Source organism: Pan paniscus, chromosome 20 (assembly GCF_029289425.2).
Source record: "Pan paniscus chromosome 20, NHGRI_mPanPan1-v2.0_pri, whole genome shotgun sequence".
Lineage (NCBI taxonomy): Eukaryota > Metazoa > Chordata > Mammalia > Primates > Hominidae > Pan > Pan paniscus.
This window is the reverse complement of record NC_073269.2, coordinates 44,652,547-44,663,997: the sequence shown is the minus strand read 5'-3', so window position 1 is coordinate 44,663,997 and position 11,451 is coordinate 44,652,547. Positions and strand designations below refer to the sequence as shown.

At 54.4% G+C, this 11,451-nt stretch overlaps 1 protein-coding gene across 10 annotated transcripts in view; it reads right to left on the bottom strand.

The window, feature by feature from the left end:
• Positions 1-2,034: 2,034 nt before the first annotated feature.
• Positions 2,035-11,451, bottom strand: part of CATSPERG (cation channel sperm associated auxiliary subunit gamma) — a 35,541-nt gene continuing 26,124 nt past the window's right edge. For 7 of the 10 annotated variants that reach the window (XM_034944887.2, XM_055104030.1, XM_055104034.1 and 4 more), the window contains 12 exons: positions 11,131-11,193; positions 10,829-11,027; positions 10,571-10,689; positions 8,018-8,098; positions 7,872-7,928; positions 5,682-5,838; positions 5,422-5,485; positions 5,218-5,313; positions 4,856-4,945; positions 2,916-3,008; positions 2,722-2,821; positions 2,035-2,454 (listed from right to left, as the gene is read on the bottom strand). In XM_034944887.2, the coding sequence (XP_034800778.1) occupies positions 2,188-2,454; positions 2,722-2,821; positions 2,916-3,008; positions 4,856-4,945; positions 5,218-5,313; positions 5,422-5,485; positions 5,682-5,838; positions 7,872-7,928; positions 8,018-8,098; positions 10,571-10,689; positions 10,829-11,027; positions 11,131-11,193 (1,386 nt within the window). In that variant the 3' untranslated portion in view covers positions 2,035-2,187. Of the gene's footprint in view, positions 2,455-2,721; positions 2,822-2,915; positions 3,009-4,855; positions 4,946-5,217; positions 5,314-5,421; positions 5,486-5,681; positions 5,839-7,871; positions 8,099-10,570; positions 10,690-10,828; positions 11,028-11,130; positions 11,194-11,451 lie in introns of all 10 variants that reach the window. The other 3 variants (XM_055104031.1, XM_063600250.1, XM_063600249.1) reach the window with 2 other exon arrangements.

The window sequence follows — 11,451 nt, the reverse complement described above, 5'->3', positions numbered from 1 at the left end:
GAAAAAGAAAAGAAAGAAATTATATATGTGTTGAATTAATGAGTAAATTAATATGTGAAAGAAGTTGTGGTGTTAAAAAATGTTTTAAACAAAAATGATGGCCGGGTGCGGTGGCTCAAGCCTGTAATCTCAGCACTTTGGGAGGCTGAAGTGGATGGATCACCTGAGGTCAGGAGTTTGAGACCAGCCTAGCCAACATGGTGAAACTCCGTCTCTACTATACAAAAAATTATCTATCCAGGTATGGTGGCGGGTGCCTGCAATCCCAGTTACTCACTCGGGAGGCTGAGGCAGGAGAATCACTTGAACTTGGGAGGCGGAGGTTGCAGTGAGCCAAGATCGCACCATTGCACTCCAGCCTAGGCAACAAGAGCAAAACTCCATCTCAAAAAAAAAAAAAAAAAGAAAAAGACACAAATAAACAAAATACCACGATGATACGGCCAGGCCAGGTGGCTCATGCCTGTAATCCCAGCACTTTGGGAGGCTGAGGCGGGCAGATCACAAGGTCAGGAGATGGAGACCAGTCTGGCTAACACAGTGAAACCCCATCTCTACTAAAAATACAAAAAATTAGCCGGGCATGGTGGCATGCGTCTGTAGTCCCAGCTACTCGGGAGGCTGAGGCAGGAGAATCGCTTGAACCCAGGAGGCGGAGGTTGCAGTGAGCCGAGATCACACCACTGCACTCCAGCCTGGGTAACAGAGCGAGACTCCATCTCAAAAAAAATAATTAGTTTCAAGTATGAGGGGAAATCCAGTCTCTGTCACTCTATCTTGGCTGGAAGTGCAGATGGTGATATTTAAATAACATGTTGACTTGGCTGATACAGGATTATGATGTGTTCACCTGGACCATGAGGTGACTCGGTAGAATCTTGGTGGTGGAAACAACCTTAGCCAGCAGCCCTTACACACATGAGTGTTGCCAACTCTTGTTATTGTCAAATTTCATCAGGTTTTTGTGCTACCAACCATGCCTAGTCAATGCCAACCCCAATGTATTCCTCCAACCCAACACTCTGGGTGAGCACCAACTAGGTGCAATCTCATACCTTTCCTCATTCGCTCCTTCATTCATTCATCTATTAATGCTGACCAAATGCCTACCATGCAACAGGGTATTTTTTTTACTCATTTATTTCCTCCTGCCTTCATGCCTCCATCTGTCAATTCATTGGTCACTACGCATCCATCCAGATTATGGACTGTATAACTAGCCTCAGATGGTGAGGGGAGTTGTCCTGAGGTCAGAGACTGCACTCTGAGGGGGACAGAGAAGAAAAAACTACAGAGAAATGAAGGCTGAATCCTGTGGACCTTGGGACTTCTGGATCAAACTGTACCTGAAGCCTGTAAATTACCATTTTCATGTAGACCATTTGAGGGAAATATTTGCTACTTGCAACTAAAATAAGAATCCTGACGTCTCCAGGGTCCCCTCCTTAAGACATTAGATAGGTGTTGACATTCAGAATATTTAACACTGAACAATCAGAACAGATGGTCGGCCATAGCAATGGGCCTGGATTGTGGAGGATCCTGCTGGACCACAGGGAGGTCTGGGGTACCCTGGGGAGAGGCTCAGCCAACAGGCACACAGAGAAGCCACTATTTAACAGGTGGCCTAGAAGGTTTTTGATATTTTATTTATTGTTTTGTTTTGTTGAGTCGGAGTCTTGGTTTGTTGCCCAGACTGGAGTGCAGTGGCGCAATCTTGGCTCACGGCAACTTCTGCCTCCCAGGTTCAAGGGATTATCCTGTCTCAGCTTCCCAAGTAGCTGGAATTACAGGTACGCACCACCATGCCCAGCTAATTTTTTGTATTTTTAGTAGAGACAGGGTTACAAGTTTTCACCATGTGGGCCAGGCTGGTCTCAAACTCCTGACCTTAAGTGATCTGCCTCCTTCGAGCTCCCGAAGTGCTGGGATTACAGGCATGAACCACCATGCCCAGCCAGGTTTATGATATTTTAATGTGCAGCTATGCTGGTACAAACCTTCTGAACTCGAGCTTTTAAGAGAGCCCACTGCTGGTCCTGAAAAAAGGCTTTATTTGAGTCGAACAAGAAGTAAACATCAAGCAAAACAGAAAGAGAGGCCTGGGCTGGGTGACAGGTTGCATCTTCAAGATGGGCCTCATAGGAGAGGCGTGACAGTGACTGGGGGCTGGGGCAGGTGGGACACTCAGGTCATCAACTGTCTCTCCACGGCTTCCTTGGGTTCAGCCCTGTCCTCTGTCATCCTGGAGCTGAACATGGAGCCCATCCTGGAATGTCTCAGAGACGGCACGCTCGAGATTCCGGAAATGGAGGCGTAGGTGTAGTAGGATTCTGAGGCAATGAGGTTGTTTATCTTCCACCGGATCATCGTGCAGCCCTTCACCACGAGGGGCCACAGGAGGCAGAAGGCGATGTAGAAGATCACCAGGCCCACAAACACGCTAGCTGACACCTGCAGGGAGCAAAGAATGAGTAAGGAGTTGGCACATGATAAGGTACACAGTCCACAATCTGCATCCACAGTGACAGGGAAATTGACAGATGGAGGCATGACAGCAGGAGGAAATGAATGAGTAGACAGCCTGTGGCATGGCAGGCGTTCAGTCAGCATGGCTAGATGAGTGAATGAAGGAATGAATGAGCGAAGGTATAACAAGCATAGGTATGGAGGCGTGGGCCCCTGCCCACCCAGTAGGGCAGCTCCCGGACAGCCACTCACCATGAGGATGAAAAGGGCCCGCTTGGGACTGAGTGGCAGCCCGTGGATGTGCAGCAGGAAGGTGAGCTGGTAGTTGCAGTAGGTGCTCGTGTCCACTCCTCTGCAGGGGTTGGGAGGGGATCCAGGATTAGAGGAGAAGCCAGGCATTCCATGGGCAGCCCCTGACCCGCACCTGGGCCACTTGCCTGGCTCACCTATTGCTCACCAACACCTTGAAGAAGAATTCAGGGGCAAAGATGCCTTGGGGAACATTGTCATAGCATGGGGCATTCTCCAGACAGAGCCACCTGCGAGCCAAAGATCAGGCAGTTATGCTACCAACCATGCCTAGTCTGTGCCAACTCCCAATTTCTTCCTCCACCCAATGTTCTCGGTGAGGACCAAATGGGTGCAATCTCATGCCTTCCCTCATTCATTCCTTCATTCACTCATTCAATCATGCTGACTGAACGCCTACTGTGCCACAGGTTGTCTACTCATTCATTTCCTCCTGCCTTCACACCTCCATCTGTCAATTCCTCTGTCACTGTGCATCCATCCAGATTACAGGCTGTGTATCTATCATATGCCAAATCCTTATTCATTCTTTGCTGCTTGCATTCCTTTATCCCATAAATATAGCTTGAGCACTTAGTAGGTACAAAGTCACATCTTTCATTTATTCCCTTCTTTATTCATTATCCAATAAATGCAGGTTAGGCCAGGCATAGTGGTTCACACCTATAATACCAGCACTTTGGGAGGCCGAGGCAGGTGGATCACTTGAGGTCAGGAGTTCAAGACCAGACTGACCAATATGGTGAAACCCCATCTCTACAAAAAATACAAAAATTAGCGGGGCATGGTGGCATGCACCTGTAATCCCAGCTACACAGGAGGCTGAGTTGGGAGAATTACTTGAACCCAAGAGGCAGAGGTGGCAGTGAGCTGAGATTGTACTACTGCACTCCAGCCTGGGTGACAGAGCAAGACTCTGTCTCAAAAAAATAAATAAAAATAAAAAATAAAAAATAAAGCAGGTTAAATTCTGACTAGGTGCAAGTTGTTCATTCATTCACTGCCTTCATTTGCTCATGGCTTCATTTTTTTCCTTTCATTGAATGAAACTTATTGAGCCCCTATATATGAATTTGTTTCTCCATTGTTTTATTCATTCATTAATACCTCCACTCAGATATCAATAAATGCCTGCCATGAATTGATTTATTCATTTGTTCATTCTTTCATTCAATAAATGCTATGTTAACCAGCCTGGCCAACATGGTGAAACCCCGTCTCTACTAGAAAAAAAAAATACAAAAATTAACCGGGCATGGTGGCGTGTGCCTGTAATCCCAGTACTTTGGGAGGCTGAGGCAGGCGGATCACTTGAGGTCAGGAGTTCAAGATCAGCCTGACCAACGTGGTGAAACCCATCCCTACTAAAAATACAAAAATTAGCCAGGCATGGTGGCAGGTGCCTGTAATCCCAGCTACTTGGGAGGCTGAGGCAGGAGAATTGCTTGAACCCGGGAGGCAGAGGCTGCAGTGAGCTGAGATTGCACCACTGCACTCCAGCCTGGTGGGCCACAGAGGGAGCCTGTCTCAAAAAATAAACAGGAGGCTGAGACAGGAGAATCGCTTGAACCCGGAAGGTGGAGGTTGCAGTGAGCTGAGATCTTGCCACTGCATTCCAGCCTGGGCAACAAAGAGCAAAACTCCATCTCAAAAATAAAAATAAAAACAAATTTATGAGTCTATTCAGGACCCAGTTCTGGAGGAGAGACAGACCCCACACCAGACAGTGACTGCCCAGAGCTGTCCACTCTGGGATGGGGACGCACAGGTAGGGGGCTCAGGGCCAGGATGGGAGAGCCCCAGGAGGCCATGGGAGCCATGAAGGCACAATTGTCTCATCTTGAAACAGAAAAGTCCTCCTGGCTGAAGGGGCATCTGCCTAAGGCCTGAAAAGAGTCGGAGGGAGCAGCATTCCAGGCAGAGACTTCAGCTGGTGCAAAGTTCAGCCCCATTTAAGTAACACAAAGGCAGTCAGTGTGACTTGGGGATCAAGAGGCCTCCTAGGGGCAGAAAGGATAGGTGGGCCCAATGGACTACCGACAGATGGGGGCCAAGAGGGGCCAGGCTACGCACTCACTCGATGCCTGGGCTCTCGTGGGACATGATGTGAAAGGCTGAGTCTTTGGTGGTCCTTGTGGTCCTCGTGGTCCAGATAAGGCTGTTGGTCCTGTGCAGGCCCAGGTCATCTCAGCCAGGGGTTGGGGGGCGGTGTAGGGGAGGCATGACCTCAGTGGTCAGTGTGGAGGGAGGCCACAGGTGGGTGCAGGGGGCGTGGTGTTAGGGGGCGGGCAGGAGTTTGCCTGTGAGATCCTAAGAGCCCCACTGTGGGCAGGGCCTGAGACGCAGAGGTGGGGGCTTGCGAGGTGGGCTTGGCTTGGAAGTGGGAAAGGCCTCTAGGGGAAGCAAGGTGGATTACACCTGGGGCCCCACGGGGATTACTTGTCCAGGGGGCTGTTGAAGCGGTAGATTTCGTCCTCACTGTAGTCCTTGAGGCTGTCCAGTGTGGGCCCGCCACCCACCACCAGCAGAACGTAGCTACCAGGGACAGAAGTGCACATAGACTGGCCTCCGGGTCTCGAGTCCTGCACCCATCTCCTTCCACTCCCTCCACCTGCCCTAGCTGCAAGCTGGCCATGCCTTTACCTGCCCTGGAAACTGCCGGAGTCTCCTGTCACCAAATCTTGAATCAAGAAGAAGGGGTAGAAAACTATGGGGTTGGAGGGGATTGAGACCAGAAGAAGAAATTAGCTTGGCCCGAGAAGCTGAGCACCGAGACGGGGGAAAGTGAGATGCTGCAGGAAAAAGGGTGGGTAGTCTGCGGGGAGAGGAGTGGGGAGGGAGAGCACAAAGTAGTGGGGGCAAGAGGGCAGTGAACTGTGCAGGGGAAGGGACTGGACACACACTGTCCCGGAAGAGAAAGCAGGGCATCTCCGGGTTCACGTTAACACAGTCAAAGTAGTGTTTGTTCTTCAGGCGGCTGTATTCCAGCGTGTAGGTGATGTCGAAGGCCAGGCGCTTGCCCGGGGGGCAGCCAATGAACACTGGCACCATCAGGTTGCCCTCGGTGGGAGGAAAAAAGGCTCACAGGGGTGGCCAGGGTCTCCTCAGGCCCCTGGAGGGGTAAGGGGCAGGAAGGACAGTCCCCCTCCCACAACACCACCACCAGCTGCCTGGCTCTCCCTCACCGCCAAGGGCAATATGGTCATTAATATCATTAACACGGCCTGGTGCAGTGGCTCATGCCTGTAATCCCAGAACTTCGGGAGGCCGAGGCGGGCCGATCACTTGAGTCCAGGAGTTCGAGACTAGCCTGGCCAGCACAGCAAAACCCTGTCTCTACTAAAAATACAAAAAATTAGCTGGGTGTGGTGGTGCATGCCTGTAATCCCAGCTACTCGGGAGGCAGAGGCTGGAGAATCGCTTGAACCAGGGAGGTAGAGGCCAAGACTGCACCACTGCACTCCAGCCTGGGTGACAGAGCAGGACTCTGTCTCAAAAAAAAAAAAAAAAAAAAGACCGAGAGCCTGCCTGTTCTCTCCCCTAAACCTCCAACTCCTTTGCCCCCACCCTGTTTTGTCCAACCTTGTCTCCTCCAGAGTCTCCCTGCTTCCAGTCCCCTCATTGATGTCCCCCCACCCCATGCAGCCAGATGGGCCCTGGGGACACCCGAGTCCCTCCTCTGCTTGGAGCCCTCCCGAGGAGCCAGCTCACATACCATGGCCCATAAGGGCTCCGCTTACTCTGCCCCATCACTGCTCCAAGCTCATCCTGCCACGTTCCCCCTTGCCCACCCTGATGCAGTCACACTTCCTCCTTGTTTATTCAGTCTAGCACATGAAATCTCATGTACTCTAAGGAGGTGGGGGCTGTTACAACCCCTTTTGACTGCCCAAGGTCATTCTAAGCCAGGAGGGAGGAACACCAGGATCTGCATGCCAGGGAGTGGGTAGGGAAATGGGTGAGAACAAGAACTCTGGGGCACGCCCCTCCTCTACCACTTATTAGCTCCGTGGGTTACTCTGCACCTCTCTGAGCCTCAGTGTCTGCCTCGGGCAAAGGCGATATCACATGTATAAGCAAGTGAAGCACCAAGCACCCAAAGAACTGAATGAGGAATGTGTGAGTGGGCAGAAGAAGAGAGAGATGTGAAAGCAGGGCCAGGCCAGCCCTTATGCCACCTTTGTGCCAATTGCAAAAAGTGGCCCTAGGTCGGGCACGGTGGCTCACACCTGTAATCCCAGCACTTTGGGAGGCCGAGGCCGGCAGATCACCTGAGGTTAGGAGTTCGAGACCAGCCTGGCCAACATGGTGAAACTCCGTCTCTATTTAAAATATAAAAAATTAGCTAGGCATGGTGGTATGCACCTGTAATCCCAGCTACTTGGGAGGCTGAGGCAGGAGAATCGCTTGAACCCGGGAGGTGGAGGTTGCAGTGAGCCGAGATTGCACCATTGCACTCCAGCCCGGGGGACAAGAGTGAGACTTCGTTAAAAAAAAACAACAACAACAACAAAAAAACGGCCCTGTTGCTCACTCTATTCTCCCTCTGAAGAAAAGTTATCAGAGGGAACATGCCAGTTTGTGTGCAACCTGCACAACTGGGAAGGTGGCCCTTTCTGAAAACGTGAATGAATGAAAGGCGTTAGGCCGGGCATGGTGGCTCACACCTGGAATCCCAGCACTTTGGGAGGCTGAGGCGGGTGGATCATTTGAGTTTAGGAGTTTGTGACCATCCTGGCCAACATGGAAAAACTCTGTCTCCACTAAAAATACAAAAAATTAGCCAGCCATGGTGGCGGGCGCCTATAATCCCAGCTACTTGGGAGGCTGAGGCAGGAGAATCACTTGAGCCAAGGAGGCAAAGTGAGCCAAGACCCCGCCGCCGCACTCCAGCCTGGGCAACAAGAGTGAAACTCCGTCTTAAAGAAAAAAGAATGAAAGGTGGGTGGTAGCGGGTGGGTGGATGAATGTTGAGAAAGAATGAGAAGAAAGGAAATTATGAATGCATTAGTGGGATTCTCAGGGGGATTAGCCCTGTTGAGACCCGACCCCAACCTTCCCCTCCCAGGGCCCAGTATCCCAAGCTCCAATACTTGCATATGGGGCCCCAGGTGTGTTTCCTGGAAGCAGAGCCCGGATGAACCCACCACCTGTGGGTAGGAGCAGGTGAAGATGGTGATCCCCGCCGGCCCAGGCTTTCCCACCATCCTGCACCCTCCCCTCCAGGCTTGGACCTCACATTGACCGTCATGGAAGTCTCCATAAGGTGATGTCCACTAATGCCTTGGTCATAGCAAAGCTTTTTATCCTTGAGCGTAATCTGGGGTTGAAGGAGGGGAGAGGCAGAAATGAAGGGGTGAACAGGTCTCCCCAAAGTCCAACAAACAGTTCAAATAACCCATAGCTGGGGCGAGGTGGTGGCTGGTAGGAAAACGGAAGGCTGCCATTTTCTACTCAGGAATAGGCTAACGGGGTGTTGGCCGGGCTGGTCTCCAGCTCCTAACCGCGAGTGATCCGCCAGCCTCGGCCTCCTGAGGTGCCGAGATTGCAGACGGAGTCTGGTTCACTCAGTGCTCAATGGTGCCCAGGCTGGAGTGCAGTGGCGTGATCTTGGCTCACTATAACCTCCACCTCCCAGCCGCCTGCCTTGGCCTCCCAAAGTGCCAAGAGTGCAGCCTCTGCCCGGCCGCCACCCCGTCTGGGAAGTGAGGAGTGTCTCTGCCTGGCTGCCCATCGTCTGGGACGTGAGGAGCCCCTCTGCCTGGCTGCCCAGTCTGGAAAGTGAGGAGCATCTCTGCCCGGCCGCCCATCGTCTGAGATGTGGGGAGCGCCTCTGCCCCGCCGCCCCGTCTGGGATGTGAGGAGCGCCTCTGCCCGGTCGCGACCCCATCTGGGAGGTGAGGAGCGTCTCTGCCCAGCCGCCCTGTCTGAGAAGTGAGGAGACCCTCCGCCTGGCAACCGCCCCGTCTGAGAAATGAGGAGCCCCTCCGCCCGGCAGCCGCCCCGTCTGAGAAGTGAGGAGCCCCTCCGCCCGGCAGCCACCCTGTCTGGGAAGTGAGGAGCGTCTCCGCCCGGCAGCCATCCCGTCCGGGAGGGAGGTGGGGGTCAGCCCCCGCCAGGCCAGCCACCCCGTCCGGGAGGGAGGTGGGGGGTTCAGCCCCCCACCCGGCCAGCCGCCCCGTCCGGGAGGGAGGTGGGGGGGTCAGCCCCCCGCCCGGCCAGCCGCCCCGTCCGGGAGGGAGGTTGGGGGGTCAGCCCCCGCCCGGCCAGCCGCCCCGTCCGGGAGGCGAGGGGTGCCTCTGCCCGGCCGCCCCTACTGGCAAGTGAGGAGCCCCTCTGCCCGGCCAGCCGCCCCGTCCGGGAGGGAGGCGGGGGGGTCAGCCCCCCGCCCGGCCAGCCGCCCCATCCAGGAGGTGAGGGGTGCCTCTGCCCGGCCGCCCCTACTGGGAAGTGAGGAGCCCCTCTGCCCGGCCAGCCGCCTCGTCTGGGAGGGAGGTGGGGGGGTCAGCCCCCCGCCCGGCCAGCTGCCCCGTCTGGGAGGTGAGGGGCACCTCTGCCCGGCCGCCCCTGCTGGGAAGTGGGGAGCCCCTCTGCCCGGCCACCACCCTGTCTGGGAGGTATGCCCAACAGCTCATTGAGAACGGGCCATGATGACAATGGCGGTTTTGTGGAGTGGAAAGGGGGGAAAGGTGGGGAAAAGATTGAGAAATCGGATGGTTGCCGTGTCTGTGTAGAAAGAAGTAGACATGGGAGACTTTTCATTTTGTTCTGTACTGGGAAAAATTCTTCTGCCTTGGGATCCTGTTGATCTGTGACCTTACCCCCAACCCTGTGCTCTCTGAAGCATGTGCTGTGTCCACTCAGGGTTAAATGGATTAAGGGCGGTGCAAAATGTGCTTTGTTAAACAGATGCTTGAAGGCAGCATGTTCGTTAAGAGTCATCACCACTCCCTAATCTCAAGTACCCAGGGACACAAACACTGCGGAGGGCCCCAGGGTCCTCTGCCTAGGAAAACCAGAGACCTTTGTTCACTTGTTTATCTGCTGACCTTCCCTCCACTATTGTCCTATGACCCTGCCAAATCCCCCTCTGCGAGAAACACCCAAGAATGATCAATTAAAAAAAAAAAAAAAGGGATAGGCTAACGGGGCCAAGCACAGGGTGGTTCATGCCTCACACCTCACACCTCACGCCGAGGCATGAGGATCTCTTGAGTCCAGGAATTCGAGACCAGCCTGGGCAACATAGGGAGACCTCCGTCTCTACAAAAAATAAAAAGTTAAGGCTGGGTGCAGTGGCTCACGCCTGTAATCCCAGCACTTTGGGAGGCCAAAGTGGGCAGATTATTTGAGGTCAGGAGTTCAAGACTAGCCTGGCCAACATGGTAAAACCCCATCGCTACTAATAATACAAAAAATTAGCTGGGTGTAGTGGCATGCACCTGTAATCTCAGCTACTAGGGAGGCTGAGGCAGGAGACTCGGTTGAATCTGGGAGGCAGAGGTTACAGTGAGCCGAGATCGTGCCATTGCACTCCAGCCTGGGCGACAGAGCAAGACTCCGTCTCAAAAGAAAAACAAAAAGTTCGCTGGGCACTGTGGTGCATGCCTGCAGTCCCAGCTACTCAGGAGGTTGAGGGAGGAGGATCGCTTGAGCCCAGGAGGCCAAGAATGCAGTGATCGCTCCACTGGCACTCCAGCCTGAGCGACAGAGCAAGACCCTGTCTCCAAAAAAAAAAAACAAAAACAAAACAAAAAACCTCCCTTGATCCCAACTCCCCGGGGGGCCTCACCGAAAATAGCACCGAGTTGCGATTAATCAGGACCTCCTGCTTCACCGAGGCCTCGATGCAGCCGGGGTCGGCCAGCACCACGCCCACGTCCACCTGGCTATGCAGCTGGAAGGCGGTGCCTGCTCCGGGCAGTAAACGGGGTTAAGGCCTCCCTCACAGACAGGCCCCGCCCCTCCGATGGTGTCCCCGCCCCCCAGGCTCCCAGATTTTGGTAGCCCTCGCCCCGCCCTTCGGGCTCCACTCTGGTCCCGCGCAGACCGAGTTCTGCCTGCGTCCGGAACGAGCGGCCCTGCGCCGACAGGAAGATGGCGAAGCTGTACTCAGTGCCCTTGTCCAGGAAAATGCGCTCCGGCAGCTCGTACGCGGACTCGAGGTTGTAGATCTTTTCGTAGCTGTCCATTTCTATGGACACGCCGCCCGCGCTTCGCCAGTTGCTCGCCAGGAAGAAGTAGTAATCCTGGGGTACCGGATGCGCGGGGCAGAGTCAGCGCCGGGGGTAGGGCACGGTGAGGGGTGTCCGGGCGCCGCCCCTTTCCCGGCTCCCAATCCGCTCCGCCTACCTGGTCTTGTTTGTTGTTCGCCCACCAGCGCCAGGTGGGGTCGTGCACCGGGTCCGCGTACGGCTGCAGGGATCGCCCGGCACCGTGAAGGGATTGGGCAGCGGGGCGAGAGCCTCCAGGCAAGCGGCATCCCCAGACCACCTCCTAGCCTCAATGCCAGCCCCCAACCCAGAGCAGAAGATACACACCCCAGCCCATCCCCAAACCCTGCTTTCAACCCGGCCACACCCCCAACGCCTTCCCCTGGAAGTCCTGCTCAAGCCAGGCCCCGCCCCCAGGTCCCCCGCCCACCCACCACCAGTCCTCCTGTTCTCCAATCCC